The 24,443-nt window shown below is 40.0% G+C and overlaps 1 protein-coding gene across 13 annotated transcripts in view; it reads right to left on the reverse strand.

The window, feature by feature from the left end:
• ZNF521 (zinc finger protein 521) overlaps window positions 1-24,443 on the reverse strand; it is a 233,071-nt gene that overhangs the window by 117,362 nt on the left and 91,266 nt on the right. For 12 of the 13 annotated variants that reach the window (XM_030446178.1, XM_030446171.1, XM_030446169.1 and 9 more), the window contains 2 exons: window positions 16,558-19,910; window positions 198-282 (listed from right to left, as the gene is read on the reverse strand). In XM_030446178.1, the coding sequence (XP_030302038.1) occupies window positions 198-282; window positions 16,558-19,470 (2,998 nt within the window). In that variant the 5' untranslated portion in view covers window positions 19,471-19,910. The remainder of the gene's footprint in view (window positions 1-197; window positions 283-16,557; window positions 19,911-24,443) is intronic. The other variant, XM_030446168.1, reaches the window with a different exon arrangement.

Genomic DNA, 24,443 nt, shown 5'->3' on the forward strand with positions numbered 1-24,443 from the left:
AGCCCTTGCAGAAAATAAAATATGCTAATGCTTTATCAAGTCTAATAATATGAATAAAAAAATCAATCATGCTTAGGTTAATCATTGATGGATGCACAATTAATTTCTCCTTAACTCTGTTTAATTTTAGAGGCAATGAGGATCATGAGTAAGAGAAATGGCTATCTGTCTTTGAGAAGTTTCAGCGTGTCACTTACCAATCATGTGGTTTGCAACGTGAACTTGGATATCCCATTCATTGTAGAAAACCATCTGACATTTGATGCACTGGTAGGTCTTCTTCTAAGGAAACAAGGTAGATAAAATTTACTGAAACATAAAATTTGAATTAATTTCATTATAACTCAAAATACTGAGTTCAAAGTGGTAATTTAAAGCTCTCCAGCAGTGTTTTCATTAAGGCTTAATTATTAATATTAAAAAATAACACTCTGTAGTTCTCTAGTACCTTTCATCTGAATTTTCTGAAACTCTGTAGAGATTGTGTTTTTTTCATCTTCCTAACTCCATGGACAGACCAGTATTGCTAAGACACCAGCTTTATATTCATGGAAGGCAAAATGCAATGAGGATGTGTGGGATGTGATTCAAACACCACAGAAAGCAACACGAATCCTTCATTTTATACCAATGGATTAGGGCCACTAGAGATCTGGGGAGAAGTCAGGAAGGTAACACAGAGATCAGAAATCTGCTAATTCTCAGCTGTGTGTCAGGATCTCCTTTGCACCACAGACTTTAAATGGTTCACCACGTTGCCATCTTTCAAGGAGGAAAAAATCCCTGCTAGTCTGGATAAATGGTTAATGTGTCCAAGCAGTTGCTTCAGTATCTACTGGCAAGCCTGTACTAAAACTGGGTAGGCTGGCTGGAAATGAGCCAGAGAGCAATCCTTCTGGCCACATTAGATTGCGCCTGACTTACTTAAAAGCCATGGTGTATACAGATCAAATTTCATTACACAAATGAGCAAAATCACGGTGTATACAGATAAAATGTCATTATAAACAAGGCAATGCATTGCTCTGCTCTTTCTGGCACAGGAAAAGTTTTCAGATTGTGTCTTGGTGTCTTTCAAAAGACATCTGTAATTCTGCTTTTCTACAAGGTATATCACTTTTCCAATGCATTTCAATACTCTAAAAGTGGGATTCTATTTTCTTTTACGCTTTTTCTTGACCTGAATTGGCCAGAGATTTGACATGGAAAAGCATTGCTTTAAAAGTGAAAACTAAGAGTATACTCAAAAGTAAGGTTTGGGGGTTTTATTATAAGACTTGAAATCTGCAGTTATCCAGACACCTAATGAGACAAGTCAGACTCATAAAAATTATTCCACTGCATAATTAGAGTATCAAGGACTCAAGTCCTAAGGTAACAGTCCTGGAGAGCTCAATTGTTGTTTTGAAGATGCAATGAAGGCAAAGTAAGCCCTGAACTGCCACATCAAGGCAGTAACTCAAGAGACACGTTATCTTTCTGTTCAGCCACAGATATGTTGCCTACATCAGCAAAAATGAAAAAAAACCCAACAACACCCCCAAAAAAGAGAAACATATATCTCTTAAAGATGTAAAGTTACAAAAAGCTGGTATAGATAAAGCAGATTGCAAATTTCATATATAGTTGTTGGGGAAGAGGTAGGGCTCACCAGCTAATGTGCATGAAAAATACAGCCTTTTATATATGTAATTTCTACAGTGTTATGCAGCTGATATTGATTTTAATAAAAGGAAAGACTGTGGGTTTTTTTCCCTGACTCTAAACATTATTAAAGACTTGCTGAATTTGGTATTAGCATCTAAATTTAGATGCCCTGCCCCAGACAGATAAAGTGCCCACTCATTAATTATCTTTCTGCTTTAAGCCTGTTGGAAAGAATATATAGATTTTATAATATAGACTTAAGTCATCTTGTCTTAACAAGCTAACTGAAAAATCGGTGACTAATCAAAGTCAGCTCTGAAATTAAGTGCTTCTGTGGGCTCCTCTTTACAAATCTGTCATTACTTTTTATACACAGAGGCTATTTTAATTTTCTTGATGACAATAACAAACGGATTGCATCTTTTCTTGATGTAAACAATCATAAGCCTTTTTTGCTGTTCTTCATTTAAATCAACTTTAGTTTTCTGAACTGTAACCAAGAAAAATCCTGTTGGTAAACAAACAAAATCAGTGGGTAGCCAGAAAACCAATCTGCTTTGACTTAGTTTTACAGTTAGAATTTGTAAAGCCTTCTGTTTTAGAAGATAAAACACTTTTTCTCTTTTTCTTTTGTTGTGACAGTACTGCTAACATTGGTAGAAATTCAGATTTAGTCTAAGGATTTCCTATTATATGCTGGTAAATTTAACCTTACTGCACTACATCTAGATCTATCAAAGACCTCTAAACAATGACAGTCATGATCAAAGATTTATTGTGCTAAGCTCTTTACAAGATGCTTTTTGATGCTGACATATAGAACAACAATATTGCATAAATAACAGTCACTCTCCTTTTTTTTAAAACATTGTTTCCCTTTAGAACTAGTTAGAAAATATTTCTTACTCCCCGATGACTGGCACTATATATTGTTTATTAGCATACTCCTAGCATTATTCCTGATATGTGACTTTGTTCAAAAACAAAGAAACATAAACTTAATGGCTGGTCTTTTCTCTTGTTAGCACAGTAACGCAGAGTGCATGTCAAGAATTGCTGGCAAAATTATGACTGATGTACATAATGACAACATATACAAAGGTTGGGGGTTTTTTTTGAAGTCTGATACAAAAAAACCAACCCAACAAAACCCACCTAATTTGACAGCAACAAAAAAAATAATAATTTACTAGCACTTACTAGCCTCTTCAAAATGATCTAACAAATTTGCAGAATCACACACAGAGATTTTCTTTTTATCATGAAGGGAAGAATGTTTTTGTGACTGCTGCTTGATCAAACACTGGTTCTTTTTTGTTTCCAAACATATTCTAAAATGTTGACATCAACATTTATTAGCTTAACACACAGTCATCTCAAAGTGTCTGAACTTGTGCATGGTTAGGTTTTTATTTTAAAAGTGAACTCAGTAAAGTTCATTTAGTCTTAGATTTTCAAAGTGATCAGACCCAGTCATTTCCACACCACGCTGAGCAAAATCCAAACTAATTTCCATATGTTTCACATTCTAAGGAAGACCTTTCTAACTGCAAGTTACATCTTGGTCCTGCAAGGTTTGTCCGAACTAGAGGATTTGTAACTAATCACAGGAGCTCCTGGTTCTTGACGTGCTTCATGTCTGGTCCCAGTTCCATCCGGGGTGTGATCCAGGAGGAGATACAGGCCCTCCTTGCTCCATGTTCCCACAAAGGGGAAACTTAGGGGAATAAAGCAGAAATGAGCCCTGAGGTTTTGCAGATCCATTTCCCTTCCCTGGATAGCTGGGGAAGAAGCCTTGCAGCACTTCTGTAGCACAGCACAGAAGAAAAATTGGGTTGCTTGAAAGAGGAACTTGAATCTCTCTTGAGTGTCTCCAGCTCTTTGCAATACAAAATGGTTCCACAGAAGAAGAAGCACAGAAAAGCCTCCTTCCCTTGCCTTGCTGCAGCTTTTTTGCAGCCAGGAACTTGGCTGAGCTCCCTGCCCCTCTTCCCATGTCACCTGTGCCTATAGAGGACTCAGCAGGACAGAAGGGGACCCAGGCCTTGCTGCCTCAGCTCACAGCCCAGCACACATCAGCTCCACTAAATGATGAAGGGTGAACAGCAGGGAGCACCTACACCCTAACTTGCCACCACTGCATAGTCCAGAGGACACCTGCCAGCCTCCTGTGAGACAGAAAATGGCATTCTCTTTCTCTCCTCCAAACATAAAAACAAGCCCAAAGCAGCAGAAGACCCTTATCAGTGCATCACCATATGAACTCAGGCAGGACCAGGATGGTATCAAGAGAAGCCTGTGCTCTAAACTGTGCCTTGTTGCAAAACATCAGAAGATTTGTTCCAGAGGACAGCAACACATTATCAGTTTGAATTAAGAAAGTGGTTTAACTTTTTCTTTTTATTCATTATATTATTGTGACCTCATCTTTTCATAAAAACTCTTCAACAAAGTAGTCCACAATCCTTCACTAAACCCTCTCCTGTCAAAAACCTAAGTGCCAATTTGTTTCCTACATGCTGAGCATAAATGTGAGGCCCAAGTCATTCCTGGGGCCGTTCAGAATTGTCATAGAAGAGCTACCTGTTTGGACTAAGTATCTCACACAAATCTGGTTTCCCCTTGCATCCTTGTTCATTTGCATTCCTGTTTTTAAAACCAAAAACTCTGAAACTGCATTTGATGAGTTTTGGATTAGGCCTCCAATCCATGCAGAGCATATGCATGTGTCCCTCTAACCTTTTGAATAATTAATATCCCTTAGACCTTTAATTATTGTCCTGATCCTCACTTGTGACTTTGCAGTTTTCAGAATTTCCTTTCTGTAAAGGTACTCAAAGTGTTCATGTCATGTCTAATGGAACATTATTTCTTTTCTTAACAGCCCAAGAATATGTTTTTTCAATTGGTACATCAGCTCTGCGTCCAGAATTTTGTTTTTATAAACAAATTAAAACAACTAATAAATGTTCTACTAGAAGATTTACAGTTCTATTCAGATGTGCTTCAGAAGTATGTACAATTTCCTTCTGTGTAGCTTTCTGTGCCCTGTGACTGGCTGAGGTATCCATACAATCTTCTTTTTCTACTTCCTACCTTTATTATACTGCTCAAAAATGAACTGCATATGCTACTTATCTGCCCATGCTCCACCTCCTTGTCAAAGTCATTCAGAATTTTATCACTTGCCTATTATGATCTGACACTTCTCCAGTTTTGTACTATCGGGGAATTTTATCACCTTACTACTTATTCTTTCTCCCAGACTACTGATATGCTGCATAAATTCAACAAAATTGGTGCAAATAATGATTCTTAAGGCTTTCCATCTTTCACACCCCTCCAACCTAACCCGCTTCAATTCACAAGGCTCAAATGCTTTCCATACCCAAGTCAATGTTTCTTTTCTTTTTTAATCAAACAAAGTATCTCTCCCTATGCCATACTTATTCACCCAACAGATTAGTCTTTTGTGCTATACCATTTCAAAAGCTCTGCTAAAAATCCTAGTAAATCATGTTTATGGGCTTCTCTGTCAGCACTTGTGGCTACTCTCTCAAAATACTCTTTATTGAAAATTTTAAGCATGATCCTCCCTTTGTGAATGTTTGCCCTCTATCCTTCATTAAATTCAAACTTTCTAGGTGTTCTTCTATCATGTCTTTGATTAGCCTTTTCTCATGTTCCTCACTGTTTAAATCAATCTCACAAACCAGTAATTTCATGCATAATCCTTACATCCCCTGTTAAATGTCTGTTTAGTAGCCTTTTCCCAGGCTGCTGAGACCTCCTTCTTAAAAGACTGTAAATTTATCTGCTTAATTTTTCCTTTTATCTTCAGCTCCTTTCTCTGAGAATTTTGGGATGGATATTTTTCTGCGTTAGTAAGCCAGTTTTTGTGTACTATATTCCATTATATTACACCTAATCCATACTTCATTCTCCTCCATGGGGAGGATATGCCACAAGCTCCATGGCAAAGCATTTTTTTCAACAGCATTGCTTTCCTTGATTAAATATACCATTTCTGCATCTCCTGATCCATTTTGCAACGGGATACTTGTTACATATATGAAATAACAAAAAAAATGTTTTATAGCTTTTAATGCACCATGTCTACACTCTCTCAGTCTTGCAGGCATGCCCAGTTTCTTCTATACTCCCTCTGCACTTCTCTTGCTTGCACTACCAAAAATGCCATTGATGTGTACCTGTTCACCTAACAATAATCCCCTGTTTACAAGTAGATACTCTGTTTACCCTTGCCACACCAGTGAAGAGGACATTTAAGGCTTTTTCCACTCAGTTTCAGCACAGTGCAAGGACATGGATCAATGACACATCTGAGAGAACCTGCTGCTGCCAAAAGAAAGTGATGCCACTCCTCCCACATCCTTTAATTCCCTTCTCACAGGCCAAGCATTCAACTATAGTTTCCCTCACATGAAATCTAGGGTGGAGCCAAGTCAATCTATTAAACCAATAGAAAGGCAACCCAGCAAGAAAAAGTGAATAGCTTCTAACAAAACATACACAAAAACAAGTTAAAACTTGAGCAGTAACTACAGCAACTTACCAGTATTAACTCCTAGTATTGCTAGCTGATTTTTTACATTATTATTTTTTCAAGTACTTGCAGTGTGATTGGCCCTGTATGAGGCACAAGAGCAACCATAGTCCCAGCTTATTTGTGCATTTAGCCATTTTTCAAAATGGATCTGATTATTTTTGACAGTACCTTAATTGAGGATTTCCTTTCTATCTTCCTGGATGGTTATTCTGTCATCTTTAAGCTCAAAAAAACCTAAGCATATGTTAGCCAGTTTCACTGCATAGTTACCTATTTATCTTGCTTATAGGGCACTGTCATACTGCATCATTTTTGAACTGACTAATTGCTAAATCTTCTCATTGCTCACATAATACCCTTTAATTATCATTTTCTGACTGCTTTTAAGAACATATTCATAGTGATTTTTCTGTTCTGCTTCTTTTTACCAGGGTCTTAAGTGTAATGAGGCTTGAGTGGACATGCCTAGAGAAAGAATACAATCAATCCCAAAAGTTAAGCAAAAGGAGAAAAACTTTTTTTTTTTTCTAATTTCTTTCATTATAGATACTTACTGCTCTAATACACAATATGTATTGAGGTAAAAATACAAATATTAATTCTAGCGGTCCTTCCTTCCATACTCTGCTTTAAGTCTTGGTCTGCTGTTCTGTCTTTCACCTTTACATTCTGGATTCTCCATTTAATCACATCTGTCTTCAATGAGCCTTGGTTACAAAACTGCCCCTCTCCTGGTTGATGAAGTGCATTAGCTTCCAATGTATCACATCCCCACACAGAAAGAAACACATCTTGCAAGGTTTAAAAATTACATCTCTTCCCTTTGAGTACTCTAATCCTTTAACTCTCTCTAGGTCTTTGAAATTCAGTGCTAAAATGAGGTACCTCTCAGAAGAGTGACTATAAAACCTGGCAGTATGTGGCTGTATATTTATTTTTTCTCAGTTACTTCATAACAGGCTTACATAGTTTTTAGGAGTACAAACAGGTTTAAGTACTGCAAGTTTTATTTGGGATCTAAACAATAATTCTTTCTGTCTTTCCATACTGGGACCTGATCCTGGGTGAAGCTGAGCCTCTGAGCACTGCAGGTATATGTGCTGAGCAGTGCTCTGAAATCTGGAGCTGACCACCTCAGCAACTGAACATTCCATCAGCATTCCCAGCTCTTTCTGTCTCCTTACATTGCACTTAAAATCAAAATAAGGTTGCCAACCTGAGTCTCTCTAAGACCAGAGAGCCACTAACACACCAAGAGGCATCATAACATTCAGCATCTCAGTATCAGAGCAGCTACATGGCCATGGACATTAAGAAGAAACTACGACCAAGACTGCACAGAAAATTTTGCAGATGACGTGCCATGAAAGCACAGGCAGTAGAGCATGGCTTGGCAGGTCTGAGATGCAGAGAGCTAAAATTCTAATAGGCTTTTTTCTTTTCAAAGTTGTTTTTTTTCCCTTTCTTTTAAAGAAGACGTACTGAGACAGACTGTCATTCAATAAAGCCACTACTTTCTTCACCAACAATCAGCAACAGATGTAGACCAATAAAATTAATAGTTTGCAAGTACACACAAGAGAATACTTACTCTTTTGTCTCTTTTCTCCATCACAAATTTTGTAAAAGCTCTCTGGATTTTAACAGAAAGGCAAAACTGAAGCTTTTTATATACCTTATTTTGTTTAATTTAAAGACTAGAACCACTTTTCTCCCATGCTATAGAAAATTAATGCTTATTAATTTCACTTTCCAAAGTATGATGCAGGACCCTTCCCCTGCCCTTAATTGTCCACTTTCCACTCAACCTTCATCCTGCAGAATTTGGGGCTATTCCTTATCAAGATAATTCAATCCTACAGAATAGAACTTGTGCTCAAAAATATGCAACATTAATATTCATGTACAAATAGAAATATATTACTCATACATAATATATAAGAAATTAATTTTCACTGAAGTATCAGGAGAAGGATTAAACCCCTTAGACTCCTCTCATACTATTAGCTGAGCACTTGGGGAAGTCAATGGGACTTCACAAACGGAGGCTTCATACCATAACACTGACAAGACTAGGGTTTGAAAAAAGGCTTGCCTGTGCTTCAAAATATGCCATGAACAGAGTTCTAAAATCATCCTGCTGTAATTATAGGACTGCCCTGTATGGATATTCTTAGGCCACATCAGTGCTAACAAATAAACTGGTGGTATCTGAGCTGGCACACAGCTGCTGACACAGCAGTTCTGCATGACCGCGTGCCCAGCTGAAAAGCCTCTGCTGGGGCAGTGCAGCTGCCCAAGGAACTGGTGTCCCAGCAAAACAAGCACTCTGCTGAGACAGGCTTCAACAGTACCCACAATGACTTGTGTCTAGCCACTTTTCCTGTGAACACATACTAGCTTTCCTCTAAGGAAATTAAGGGAATTTCACAGCGTTCCCTCTGTTTCATAACCTTTCACTTCACTACTTGCTAAAACTCTGGCAGTTCCTCTTAGGTACATCCCGTGTTAATCTCCTTTCTTTTTGCACTGGGCTTCAGTCTACCATTTCCCTATCAGAAACAAAGGCTGCAGAATTTGTTTCAGAAGCACCATGTCACACTTGTAGGTTTTCAGGACTTCAACCACCATCACCTAGACAGCCAGCTCTGAAGTGGGGAAGGTGAGAAAGCTGAGGAACTATGGTTAAGACAGACAGTTCAGGAAAATCATCAGGTGATATTCCCTACTACTAGGGCTTCAAAAGCAGAAGAACAAGATTAACTTTAAATTGGCCACTGTCAGCGATGGTTCCAAGGTTTTCATATGCAGACAGCCACACTCCTAGGGTCTGGTACTGAACCTATTCCTGCCATAAGTGCAGAACCCAAAGAGAGGATTGTTGAAGCAGTGGGAAAACAAGTATGAAAGGAAATCTGGAAGCTTGGAGTCTCAGATCATTTTTGTCAGTGAACCACCCTATTTCCTATCAGAAAATGTAGAGAGGAAGAGGTGGCCTTACAGATATGAAAAGCCACGAGGTGTGCCTTTAGCATAGAATGTTGAATCTGGAAAATAGGTAAGAAAAAGAGGATGTTCATCCCACACAGCGTACTAAAAATGTGGAAGCATGATCAAAGGGGACAAATAGTCTCCTCTCCTACCTCTCATGTTGTTCTTAAGTACAAAAGCAGCAAGCAACTTTTAATAGCCATATTGCTAAGTTACTATATTTATAAGTCACTCTTCAGAGGCATTTCACAGGCATTACAAATGATCAATGAATGCCTGTGAGGCTTTTATCTTGAGGAATTCAGGCATCTAATAAAAACTGCAGGCAGCGTTTTTTCCCCCCACCGTCATACACTGTAACTGAGACAGTCACAATCAGGAGAGTCCCCACCCTTTAATTTTAATTTATGAAGCCATATACTCACAACAAAAGTTTAACCACCAAGAAAGAACTTGATAACGTGAATGTACACCTTGTAGGTAGGCCGAAAGGATGGTGGAGATCACAGCATGTCTAAGGTTGATCTCTTGGGGACATGGGGTCCAGCCTCCCTGCTCAGGAAGGGTCACCTAAAGCCAGTTGCCTCCAAAACATGTCCAGATGACTTGTGAATATCTCAAAGGAGACAAAACCTCCCAGGGCAACCTCTGCCAGTGCTTGGTTACTCTCATGAGAAAAGTGTTTATTCATGTTCAGAGGGAATCTTCTGTGTTTCAGTGTGTGCTCACTGCCTCTTGTCCTGAGATGTTCCATGATGAGGACAGGTATTAGCAGGAGATAATTTCTGCTGTCATATCTACAGATTGTATTCCATACAATTGTATATACAATGCAGTAAGTGGAAAACATGAAAGATGAGTTTGGCAGGAGGAAAATATATCTAAGGGTTCTGAATAATCAGGCATAAGATAAGTACCAGGCATGCCAGAACTATGAGAGTTCAAAGAAGAGGACTCTTTAGCAACACGCTGAATGGCAGGTGGGTAGTTTCTGTTCATTTTGTTTAACTTTGTGAAAAAATAAGTACTGAGGCTATACAACCATTTAAAATTAATGGTTAGGCCATTTAATTTCCCTGATGACAGAGTAACAAATTCAACATTGTTTCTTGTATGAGACAAATAATACACACATCACATATAACAACTTTATTGAGCAGTGATAAAAAACACTTCACAAAACATCTGCAGCCACTTAAGAAACTGGTCTATGAGCACCACAAAGAACAGATCATGGTTTCCTTTAGTATCATTTTTTGTGACCGGGTTTTGCTTAAGAAACAGGTATGAACTTCAGTTAAAGCCATCTTCTTGGTCTGGCTCTCTAATAGGCCTCTTTCTAGTCTGGATTCTATCATCTCTCTTCCCAAATATTGCAAAAACTTCATAGGCTGTGAGATCTATGAAGCGTTTTCTTGAAACTGGCAAAAAGTAATCCAAAAGTATGAGCAGGGAGACAAATCTCCAGAGAGATGCAAACCAGCAGACAAGAAGAGACAAGCCATGATTTCCCATGTCTCATTGCTCAAGATAATCAGGCTAGAAAACCAGGGGGAATCTCTTATTGTTTCTACTCTGTATTCTGAGGTCAGAATACAAATACTCATGACTAATCTGACCTTCCAATTGGGGCTGTGCAGATGGGAAATTATTGCATGTAACCCTGGTCACTTGGCCAGCAGATACATGTACAAGGAAACCCCATGCGGACAGTGGGCTGTACAGCTGAGCTGTTAGGAGTACAAATCTCAGAATTTTTTGTTTCATAAAGGTTTGCTGAATCTACATTTGCCCTCTCTAGGGATGCTGAAGGTCTTCATCCACATTCCTGGTGTCCCTCTCTAGTTCTTCTATCTTTCTTCAAGCAGGCATTCCCTCCTACTGCAAGCTCTTGGCTTGGTGCTCTTGAAAACTTTGGAGAACTTGCTATTCTTTCTTTCTCTCATGCAAAGTTTCCCAGGGGTGTGAAGAAGATGCTTCTCCAGTCTCCCGATCTGAAGCCTCTGACAAATAACAAGACAGACAAACAGTATTAGATTTTGGTGATCAGTGGACAGGAAATTAATACAAGTCACTACAATTATCCCTCTTGCTTCTGTTCAGCAGTGCTTAGCCAACAACTCAGCTTCATTTCACAGATTGAATTAACATTGTGTGTTAGAAGGTGGGAAGCTTGCTGCTTAATTTTGGTAGGATTTGCAGCAACAGGATAATAAATTAACACCGTCCTTGTTAAATTCAGAGAGGACTCTGATAGCTCACTTGTGAAAGTGTGAAGACAAAGAAATGAGAAATGCTTAAGCCTGTATCTTTTCAGCCAGTCCATGACAGAGGTTCTACCAGAAATTAGAGGATATTGTAGTGTGAAGGTGGCATACTGTGGCAAAAAAAAAACCAAAACCAACTACAAAACAAGACAGGGAAGTTTTTCCTAAAAATATATAGGGTTACATCTTAAACAATATCTTCCTGAACAAATGTTAAAATTATGCAAAAATTTAAAAATTGAATTTTTAGGGATCTGATTCTGGAACTTCAGAAGTAGAAAACATGTTTTCCTCAGATTAGTTCTACAATCTACTTCAAACACAAATCTGTGTGCCAGAACAAACCTTCTTTACCTTTTCTGCCTTCAAACCCTAACTCCAGCATGAAAATCACTTGTTCTGAACCTGGATTCACTGACAGGAAACCCAAAGGACTATTTTGTAAATTTATAATAAAATTTTATATGCTTCTTTGTAAAAATCATGTAGTCTGAATGATGAGCTTGGACTGCTGGTGAGGAGGATTATTTTAATTTCTTCAAGTATTTCAATTAAATGCATGACTATTGATTTCAGTGGTGGATTTTTTTCTTTGTTTGTTTTTTTGTTTTTTTTTTTACAGTTAAAAGCACAGTGATTTATCTTGCTAAAATGCTATTGCCTGCCCTGCCAAAAGCATGCATCTGGGAACATTTCTGGGTTGCTCACAGTCTTTTCTCTCCTCTTTCTGCCTCTGACTGCCAGTGCATGCTGTTGAAACAAACCAGCTACTTCAAAAGGCAGTTCCTGTTTTCTGTCCTTGTGAGTCTGGCAGTGTTTTGAGAAGGGAGGAGGAAGACTAAGAGACGAAAGGTAGATTCAGGGCCCATGAATAAAAATGAAAAAAAAGTATAATGATAAAACAGTTCACCTACCTGAGCTCCTTTCTTTCTCCCAGGGTTTCTGGATTCGTCCAAGGACGGATAAGTTGAGTTTGAAGGAGCCATCAGCTCTCCGCAGCATCTGAATTTTGTGACCCCTTCTCCTCAAGCTCTTTGTCAGCCAGCACTCAGCATTTCCACAGCTCCTTCCAGAATGGTGCTGTGATGTGCCCAGTGTCCCCTGCTGTGACATGCCCATCCTGGCATATAGCTCAGCACAACCACAACAGGACAGAAGAGCAGTCCCACATTCACACTTACTCTGTTCCTCATCTGGTGTGAGAATTCCTACTTTTGTCCATGATTTTTTATATCCTCTGCTACAGTGAGCTTCTGCAAGTCTTTTATAACACCTAAATAAGCATCTTTGTTCCCGCAGTAATTTGGCAGTGTACTTGCACTGCTTCTTCTCTTCTAAGGACCAGAAACCCCAGAGTGTTCTTGTATTATTAATGGACTGTCTGCATTGCCACAGGTAATACAGTATTCTCATGAGCTTCACATTCATGGAACAAAGTGAAACGTAACTTAAGCAACCATGCTCCCTGAGCACCTACTCTGGAATTTACCAACAGAACCCCAAACTGAGCACAGTTGCACATATGGATACACTGGCATAAAATAGTCTTTACCAGTAAACTGTTGGTGTAAGCTGGAGTCTCTTCCCTCCTCCGCTGCCGGATAAAAAATTAACAATATAACTATTACTGTACAGTTCTGCTGGTATGATTCTGCATGCATAGAAGCCATGGAGCTCAAGGACTGATGGCACACCTGCTGAGTTCTGAGGAGTTCTCTCACTAGGTGCAAGAGAGCACATTAAGAAGAAGCAAGAGAAGCAAGGTTGCACAATTTTTCTTGAAACCTGATTTTCATCTTCCAAGGGCTTTACAAAAATTTTATTACAATTAAGCATGGAATTTTTCATTAAATACCAGTCTTATTTTCTCAATAAGAAAAATGAAACAGGGATGTTCAAATTAATTTGAGTCAACACAGCAAAAGAATGACAGAAAAAGGACTGATGTCTAGTTCCCAATTCACTGTCATATGAGAACTTGTTTTCCACTTTAAAATACTATCATCAAGATTATTAGCCCAGCCTAACAGTATACTTGCAACAACTTGAGATTTTTACAACAACCTACAACCCAAATTCAGCACCTCATTCAGCTCAAAAGGTAAGTGACAGATTAGCAATTTTAGAGCTCTTCCAATCGCTAGCTAACCACAATCTGCCTGTTAACATCTGTTTGATAATTTATAGCCACTAGATTGAGCAGTATGATGGGCTTTATGAGTTCTGAACTGGTTTTTGGCTTTTTCTACCTGATGATGAGCAGTGCTCATCATTTTCCATCCCAACCGAAAGGTAACTTTCTGTGAAGATTATTCAAGTCAACATCTTTCACTTAGCAAGCACAGTGAGCTCAGCAGGTGATACCTCAGCTGATAGCATTATACCATGTTTAGGTGCTTGTACCTTATCACATAACTGAGTACAGGCTAAACAGGGAAGTTTTCCAGTTCAACCATGAGAATACTTGGCAAAAAAGCCAGAGGTTACTTTTTTAAAATTATCTTTTATCTTAAAACATATTTTAAGATAATTGTACTTTTACAACAGAAATCTATGAGTCACAAAGAGTACTGAGCACTATTCATGGTCTGACAACTACTCTCCTTATTTTTCTTCCCTCTGGAACAAAATGTTATTTACATAACGGTTGAAATCTCAAACCACATGACTCCCAGCAATGAAACTGAAATCTTCACTCCTTAACATTATGATTTTTTTGCTGAAAAATTCCCCAAAATAGCATGGTTTAAGCAGTCACCTTCAACATCCCATTCAATTCAAGAAATATCCTTCCAGTAGAGTAGGAATGCTACTGACTAATAACAAATTTTAGAAATCTAATTTGTTTGTGTTATATGCTTATGTTTTCATTTCCCTCAGCTTGGACATCCAATCTATAGTGTTGTATTACCACCTTCAATTTTGATTCTCATTGGCATAATGCTTGCATCACTATAATTTGAAACATGTAATATCTGTTAGAAAAATAAATTATCCTTCAGAATTTTACAAACATGAAGCTATGGCTTCCAGAACTACTAATGCTCTATCAGGAACTTGATAGCTTTCTGCTTCCCATGAGAAAAGAATCTGAAAGTCTAGGTTACTTATGTGGAGACTAGAACCATAGACAGTGAAAAATCAGTTTAAATGCTCTGAATGGGGGTGGAGTGCAAATGGTGATTTGAAAGCATGCGAATGCCATACACAAATCTTGCTGATTTTAAAAGGCTTTTAATCTTAAATATTTTTCTAAGAGAAAACTGGAAAGCAGTAAAAAGAACAATACGTAAATCAGAAGACACAAGAACTTTGATTATACCTGATTCAAAAAGATCCAAGAAGATCCACTGATGACATTGAAGATAGCTGACCTTATATCACCATAAAGCCCCCCAAATTTCTTTTTGCCCATTTACAAGCAAGACAAAGACAAGCTGGCAACGTCATTGTAACTGTCTTAACATGCATGATTCTGATTTTCCTCGAGGCAGGAGGAATTGGCTTCCAACATGACTGGGAAGAAGGATGTAGTCACTCAGGGAAAGATGACAGAAAGAGAAAACAGGATGATTCTGAATGTATCAAAACTCTGTAATCCCACAGTTCCCACTCAGCAGCAGCACTACAGGGCCAACAGTGGCATGAAGAACACCTAATGGGAGCAGTTCCTTTTCCTTCTTCTTTGAAAAGTCTTTCCCTAAACCCATGGTTCTTAGTCTAACAACCTGCTTCTTCCATAAATTTGACATCACATCCCATTTGCCAAGTGTCCTCCACCACCACCCAGGAGATGCAGAAATAATGAAAACCTAGGGCCCTTTCCCAGAAGACTCATCTTGAAGGGTACTTCACCCTCCTTGTGGCACTCCAGACCCTATTCTACCTCTGTTGTCTTTTCCCAGCCAGTTTCCAGCTATGCTCTTGGTAGCTCCACAAATACTTACCTATTGGCCCACATGCCTTTATGTATCTCCCCTCCTCCCTCTCTGCCTCCCTCCTGCTCTGCATTTTGCACAACACTGTTGGATTACATGCTGAGAGATTTTTTACCCAACAGATGGGCTCACAAACAGGGAGTGAGGAAGGTGATGGAAGAGAAGCAGCTCCCTAGCCACAGGGTATCTGTACACATTCACAGCAATGGGTTGCACCATGCTTGTAACATCAGAGGCTAAAGGCTTCCTTTAAACAAAAGCTATTACTTCTTATAATTTGCTTGTGTTGTGCTTTTCAGTTTCCTGATCTATACTGGGTCATTATTCAAGACACAAAGCATAAATTACAAGTCATTCTATTGATAACATTTCTGAAGATGAAACAGATTCTCTTCCATCAGTACATGACCCCCTACCTCCCCTTATACAGATCCTACTATCTGGTCACTGGTAACTGAAGAAGCAGATGAGATGTTTCAAAAGTATGATATTTACTTTCTAAGTTACAGTGCATGAATGGGATTTCAATCACCAGGCACTAGGTGTTTCAGTGACATCAAAATGTTTCTTATCAGGAACTGAAAGAAAAACACATCAAGGAATTGCATCCAAAGGACTGGTTTCCCAATTCACCTCAGGCGAGTGTTGCACATCTACTTAATCAAAATACGCTAAAAGAGGGGAAAATGAATGTCTACAACCCAATTTTAAAAAAAACAAACCTCAATTTGATGCTCGCAAATATTTTTTAAAAATCCATGCCTTATGCCAGCATTCTGGCTCACTGTATACTGCTCCTCAGCCATCAATACTCTCTGCCGTAAGCACAACTCCTAGCAGGGGATTCCAGTGCATGAGGGAGCTAGGGTAAGATTCCAGATTTCAGTTGTGCTGGCATGAAGATAGGTCTCCTCAGTGACAGAGAAGACAATATCCTAGAGAGACTGGAATTAGTCCTACTCCACACAATTCTGTCCAAGATGTAAGGCATATCAGAAGCAAATAATTACAAGCTAATGGCTATGGATGGAAATGCAACATGGTTCAGCCTAAGCATTTCATGACAAGTGACAAGACAGTGTGAAAAAAGGGCGATTTTTTCCAAAAGGATGGAAGGTGTCAAGAGCAAAGAAAAAAGGGTTACCTCTTCAGTTTGGGAGGGGCTGATTCTGGGCATTGGAGATACTTGTGGTGTTTTCAGCTGTGTACTGTTGCTGTCTGGAACAAGCTCTCTGTGGATTGACTGAATATGGTTTTGGAGTTCACTCTCTGATTCAAATTTAACATTGCAACTAGAACATCGAGTCTTCAGTCCCCCTGCCTTGCCTTTGTTCTCAATGGAACTCAAGTTCTCATTTGGGCCCATGCCTTGTCTGTTACTGCTTGAAGGGATGTTGATACTTGGACTACCACTTTTACTGAGATTAACACAGTTAGCACACAGACCATATGGCAGACCGTTGATGTCAAGTTTCACTAAATCCTGTTTAGAGCGGAATTCCTTCAGGCAAGAAGCACACTTGTACAGTTTCTGGAGATGCTGTGCACGTCCCGTGGACTGCACGGCAGAACCGTTTCCAGTTTTCTGCATGTGGAACGTGCCGTGGATTTTCAGCTCCAGCGTGGAGGTCACTGTCTGCATGCACACCACACAACGGAACCCCGTCAAAGAGTTCCTCAAGTCAGGGTGCATTTGGCAATGCTCTAAAAATTCCTCCTCGCTCTGGAGGGGCATCTTGCAAATCCTGCAGTTTCCAGTGTCCAGGCTCTTACTATGTGTGACCTTATGCTCAGTAAGAGTCAGAAGAGATGGAAACCGCTCACCACAGATCGGGCACATATAATGTTTCACTGGCCCCAAGTGTGTCTGCATGTGTTCTCGGAGCCCATTTTCAGAGAAGAATGTTCGAGAACACACGTTACACTTGTAATTCCCTTTGATGAGTTCTGCCTTTTTCTTTACTATGGCACTTTCTCCGGGTCGAATGTTGTGGTCTCGAAGCTGGTGATTTTGCAGGAGAGTCTCCATAGTATAAGCAGCTCCACAAATGTCACAGCCGTACATAGGCTCAGATGTGTCCACATCTTCTTCACTGCCATCGTGGCTGTTATGGGACTCCTGGCTATTTGTCAACAAAGTCTGGAGTTCCACTTCCTCCTTCTGAACTTGCTCAGATGCCCCATTTGTTCCACAGTTTGGAGTTTTCGTTTCAAAAACACAATGTTTTTCCCTTAAGTGCTTCTCCAGCAAGATGATAGCATGGAAAGCTTTGCTGCAGAACTTGCAGTTGTACTTCTTGCTGTGTGTAGTGATGTGACATTGCAGCTCCACCTCCGTGCCAAAGGACTCACCACAGAAGATGCACTTGTGTACTTTGCCTTGGTTCTCCAGGTGGTTGTGTTTAACATGAAGCTGCAGGTCAGTCTCATTACGGAAATCCCAGTTGCAAGATGTACATCTGTATACTTTCTTCTCATTGCTGTGCTTCACAGCCAAGTGTAGCTGAATGGAGACTTTGGAGTCAAAAACCTCTTGGCACAAGGTGCAGCGGAAGAACACGAATGTATGCATGTCCAGGAGGTGTTTCTGCAGGTCATCCACTGAGGTGAACTGCTTGTCACAGCTTTCACAAATGTAGTAGGTTGAGGTGATCATGAAATGAATGGTAACATGCTTCAGCAGAGACTCCTGATTTGGAAATTCCTTGTTGCACTGAGGGCAGGTCAGTTTTGGCAGGACAGTGTCAAGATGTGTTTTTAAGTGAGTCTGAAAACCATCCAAGGAAGTATACTTAGCACCACACTGATTACAAATATATTCACCTGCAGGACGAGGAGGAGCACCTCCAACTGCCTGCATCATCTTTAAAGAGGTCTGCTCAATGGTTACGGGAGATAAGGGACTCATGGCTCTGGATTTTTTTCCATTGTGGATGTAATTCAGTGCCAAAGGAATGTTCTTATGGTTCTCCTTGATATGCTTGTTCAGTTTAAGAACACTATTAAATATTGGAGAATTTGTACAGTAAGAACAAGAATACACTTCCACCACTGGGTCTTTCGGGGTTCCGAGCACAGGGGACCCAAAACGGGAACTGCTAAGATCACAATGAACTTGTCTAATATGCTCTTCCAGAGAAGAATCTGTAAGAAATCCCATGTAGCAATGGGGACAAAAGAATGCATTACTGTCCTTAGCAGCAGGGTTGGCAAACCCATGAGAACATCGGATGTGCTCCTGAAGGGTGTTGAGGTCATTGAACACGTCGGAGCAGAAGTTGCACTGGTACACCATGGCGGGCATGGTAGAAACAATCAGTGCTGGGTCCGGAGCTTCATGGACTTGTTTAAGATGTTCGTTCAGATTGTAGAGAGATGGCAATACCTCCAAACAATACTGACAGATATGCGCTTGTTCGGGTTTATCTAAATGCATAGTTTTCAGGTGTATCTGCAAAACTGCAAGGCTGGAAAATAATTGTTTGTTGCAATAAACGCAGCTATAGGTAACTTTTGCCTGTTTACTTGAAGGACCAGTGATATCTGGCACTTGCTGAGCTGCCCGCTTCCTTCCACGACCTTTTGGTATAGGGGGAGCCGTTTCCACCATTGTTGAACTATCCACAGAGAGATTTGAATCTGGAGTAGTGCTAGAGACTGAGGTGTAGCCCACAGTTACCAAAGATGGGCTGTTGCTGTGATTGCACGACTCTGGCTGCTGGTGACTGTCCATGTGGCTGTACAGCTCCTCCACAGTATGGAAGTTCTCAGAGCAAATGCTGCATGAATTCTTCTTCTCACCATTATGAGCCTGCTCCATGTGATTCACCAGAGAAGTTTCCTCTACAAAGAGTTCGTGGCAGTAAACACACTGAAGAGCAGATCGGTCTTCATTAGGGGAACACTCAGGGTGACATTCTGCAATGTGCTTCTGAAGATCTTCAGGAAAGTCAAAGCCTTCTTCGCACTGACTGCATTTCTGAGTGTCTTTCATTTTCCAGTCCTCCATCCGGGAAGCAGACTGAGAGCCATCCTTGTTCCTCTCGTGAACCTGCATGTGACCGTGCAGGGAACTGGATGACAGGAATCCACGCCTACAAATGGCACACTTATATGGCTTGTTGGACGTATGAGTCTTTAAGTGAATTTTAAGATGATCGCTCCTTGAAAAGGCTGCATCACACTCACTGCAGTGATACTTCTTGTCTCCTGTATGGAGCTTTATGTGGCGGTCCCTGCTCCGTTTGTGTTTGAAGAGACGACTGCAATAGGTGCATTTGAAAGGGAGCTTGTCACTGTGACTTTGCTCGTGGTGCTTTAAGTAGCTGAGGCGGCTGAAAGATTTGTCACAAAACTGGCATGGATAGGGCAACCCTGGGCCTCCTTCCTCTTCACCAAAATCGCAACCTTCTCCATGGCTTGGGGAAGTCTGGTCCTTGCTAGAAGGTGATGATGCTGGCCATGAGCAAGTGGGATCATCCTCAACATCCACTCCATCTGAAATGAGAAAAAATGCGTCCACAAGCTTAGTCCCCACAGTTCAAAGGGGAGAACAAATGTGCATGACCAAGATCTGCTACTCTTAAATTGCTGAAAGATATTAAACTCAGACTAGGAGTCTTCTTACACCTGTGTCAAGCAGCTTCAAGACCACATTTATTTTTATCAGTCTGTAAAACGTTAAAAGTTATTAAATAGTTCTATGCTTATATTATCTTTTTATTGGTTTTTTATCATTCTTTCTCAGTTGCAGGATATGCATTATACATTGACAACTTTATTAAAATGCAGATTTTAATATATTTAATTTTTCTTTTGTATCCATTGTAAAATGATTTGCATATTATGTGAGAATCTGAAGAGTCAAAGGAAAGAAGAAAATATTACAGGAATGATTTAAAATTAATACAGCCAACCTGCATGTGTAATACTTGATAAAAAGATTCCCCCTGCTTTGCCACAGTTGGGGTTTTTTTTTTCTCCTTAAAGTTGATTCTGGATACAGAAATCTTTTAGAGGCTATGACTGAGAGATACTTGGGTGTTATTCTAAACAATAACAGGAAAAATTACAGGGGAGGAACAGGACAACAGCATAAACAGTGATGTTTTCTCTAATAAAGTGCAACCAGATTTCTCCAATAATGATATAATTCAGTTACTGAAAGCTGGCAGCTGGATCACTGAATGCTCAAAACAAACTAACAAACCAATAGCCAGGATAGAGCAGAATGAGAAAGTTTCAAAAGGGTCAGATGTGAACAACATTTTTTTTTTCTTTTTAAGTTCAAGAGGTTGCCCACCATTTCTTCCTTTTAGCCAAGGCCTCAGCCAGCTGAACTTCCTCAGGCCAGAGGAATCTGTACTGTGAGGTGCTCACAGACAAAGCAACTTGTAAAATACTGGAAACAGGAAAAATGATAAACAATTATGGTAAAAGCTGAAAGATTTACGAGTAACAAGGAAAAGACAAAACAGGAATGCTAGCCAGATAATAAACTACTCTAGTTACCCATGGTCTTACCTCACCTATACACAGGGCAAGCTGTAACAATTTTTTTCAACAGATGTGTTCTACAATTTTTGCACCTTTTGTTTTAGATGAAGGCTACAACACTACAGCGATCACACTTATCTTAATCTAAACCTTCTTTTAAAACATTAAAAGAATGCCTGAAAGACCACTCTACATCAAATAATCCTTTTATTCCTTACCAGGGGCAATGCTTGGGGTTTTTGTTTTTTTCCTTTTAAAAGTAAAACTGATTACAGTAATAGTACAGAAAAAGACAGGAGGATCCTGTTGAAAAATATCTTTCTTAAGGTATTCTTGCAAAGCAGTAAGTTTCTTAACATCCTCAGCCTTCTCTCAAGAAATTTACTACATCAGCATAAAAGTTAGAGCTGGCCTATATTATGTAAACAAATTCCAAGCCTGCTTTCTTTAAGGTAACAAGATTTTACTAGATTATCAACCTCTTGCTTATCCACGGGAAACAGATGAGGATTCATTCCTTTCCTGCATCTAGAAACTGATGACAACGCCATCTCACTATCAATGCCAGATGGCAACCATCTAACTCTGAGAAAACAACCAAACACCATTGCTGGACGCCTGCCCATTGACACAATGCTTTTCAGGATAAGTTGGAAACTGCAGGGGTTTTTATCCTCTTGTTTACATCTTGAAGAGAAGGGTTTCGGAAATTACACACACATAAATAGATATCTGTATTTACCTATGTATGAGTCTGTACTAATGGGATATATTTAAAGAGCAAAACCAAACCGTAGCCCAGATATCATGTTTTTGAACTGGAGACAAAGGTGGGGGTTTTTTTAGGATAAAACTTGAAAAACAAAAATCCTCTCTTCTAGCAAAAGTAATATCATCTCCTAAAATGATTCCCAATGTACTGAAACAAAGTTACTCATTGTCATACATACTAAATAATACCAGCCAGGTGAGTTTTTAAGTTAGTACATTAATGACTGCAATATTCACAGGAGACTTTTGATGTAAACCTGTGTACTGCCCTTTCAAATTGCTAGGTTTTACAGAACAACTGGAAACGATCAAAACAGTACAATACTTATTCACAGAAAAAGATGTTTACTTTTGCTACATTTTTAAATTTTATTTTAAGTTAACATTTTCAACCAGGCCTTTTAAGTGCTAAAACCTTTTGTTCTTTAAAAACCAAATGTATTTCTGACATACGACCACTGCCAGCAGATAAACAGGAATTTATGTCAGGCAACCCACTGAAGAAAAATAGTCTGTGACTGCCTAGGCAACATATTTTGTAACCAAATTTAGTATTAAAATGTATATCCTACACAGAAATGATATATTATTGTGTAAATGTTTACAGGAATATATAGTAAGCGTTATAAATAGTGTACCATCACTGACACAGTAGTAAATCACTTCTTTCTTGTGGCCACTGCCTGCCTGGTTTTACCTATGAACAACTATTCCTGCTGGCTGATGGATCTCAGTGGGCTGGCAGCTGGGTTGGGATCAAGCACAGGGAGTGACCATGAGATAAGCAACAGCAGCCCCTTTCCCCTATCCAGTTCTCCTTGTTTGTTCTGGGGGTCTCCACTTTTACTTTTGTATGAGGTAAGGAAGGAGGAGCAGGAACAGAGTAACTACAGCACACAGCCTGTTCTTAATTTACAGAAGGTAAATATAAATGTTTCTGCGTGTCACTTTGGGTTTTTCTAATCTGAGCCCCTAATAATTCTGAGCAAAACACTCCGAGGTCCAACTTGCTCTCTTTTAACTTGAAATCCGAAAATCTCTCAATTGCTCAGAGCTACAGGAGAACCAGCGAGGCAGGGGGAATTCCACACACCCACGGCAGAGGACAACAGGATTTTCCTGAGTACGAGCCTAACAATGAGGCCAACACGTTTCCCTGGCTTCCCCCAGGCACAGCGGGGCAGGGGAGAAACCGGCGCGGAAGGGGCATGGGCGGCCGTGGAGGTCCGGAAGGAGGGGCCCTGGGCTGTGCTCACACAAAGGGCTCCCAAAGCCAGGTCTGTGGCTGTCGGTGACCTGCAGAAGGACTTTTGAAACCCTTGCTTCTGAGATAAGGGAAGCGTTTAGCAGCAGTGACTTTTGCTGTGCAGACCCCAATCGAACAATGGGAACGCTTTGTGGGTGATGGGAACTCTTTGTGGGTGATGGACTCAGGCACCCAAGTGAGCTAAGGGGCTGTCTATGAATGGATCTGGGGACAGTGTTCAAGAGGGAAACCAGGACTAAGGGTAACTACTGCTACAGCAAGACATGAGTGATGTCACGGCCTGTCCTGCCATCTCTCTACCCTTCCCTACTAAGATGCTGACCCATAAATTTGACACGTAACCATCAAGAACATCTCCAAAATTTCAGTGATCCACATCTTGGAACCACGTGCTGAGGCTGCTCCATGTGCATGGGCATTGGGGAATCGGATCTGGCCACTTAAAGCCATGGCAGAGAAGCTAAATGGAAGGTCCCCACATCAGGTTTGGATTATGAACTACACTGGAAGTTCATACACTCCACTGGGAACTGCTTTCCCAGAGGCACTTCACACAGAGCCAGCTTTCTATTAGGACCAAAGTTTAACCCATTCTCAGGGTAAAAGACTTCAGAACCCTTTTAGCTGATCTTTCTCATAAAAAATACTGTTTGCTGCTACCCTGCATACAGCCAAGTGTATATAAATCTGCAGGCACCTACCCACCCAGCTATGTCAACATTACAAATACTGATTTTTAATATTCTAACAAGCTGGTTTAAAATACTCTGAACCAAATTCAGATGCACACATACAAGTCCCCAGAAGTGGTACACATCTACCTGGGGGCAGAATAGGACTCCAGGTATTCTACAGAGTGTTTATGCAGTTTTAAAATATATTTTCAGTATCGACTTTTTTTTTTTTTTTTTTTTTTTTTCCTCCTTCAGATTCACTAAGTGCTACTTACTGCAAATGCCTTTTTTGTGTTATGGCAAGTATTCTGAGTTTCAATGTGATGCACTTAACATGTCCATGTAAATTTTTAATTTTTGGAACCAGTCACTTCACACTCGCTGACTCTAAGAAAGCTCTAGCACTCACAACCAAAAAACTTTGCTGGAAATCAGCTGCAGGGCCTAAAAGTCTATTTAAAGATGCAAATGTGTGTGAATAGTTAGTGCAGATGTTTTTCTACACCAACTGTACTTGCTGAGTTTCACCATTTCCATAAAGCACATTAAAACAAGTGTGTGAACACTCTGAGATGAAAGTACCAAGCACTCCTGAGACTTCCAGTGGAAAGTAGAGCTGCCTGACTTTTCTCCAAGCAGACAGGAATGCCCATGATTCAGCAGCCTGAGTAAATAAAAGAGGTCCTTATTTCCTAATTTTGCTGGCTGGCCACACTGCAGCAGTCTCTGTGCTGCTGCCAAAGGGGATGCAAAACTGGAACTACACCCAGCAGCTGAAGGACTGTCTTTGTTAGCCAGCCAGACCTTCCTGACCATCTTCTG

The sequence above is a fragment of the Calypte anna genome, chromosome 2 (genome assembly GCF_003957555.1).
Source record: "Calypte anna isolate BGI_N300 chromosome 2, bCalAnn1_v1.p, whole genome shotgun sequence".
NCBI classification, from domain to species: Eukaryota; Metazoa; Chordata; class Aves; order Apodiformes; family Trochilidae; genus Calypte; species Calypte anna.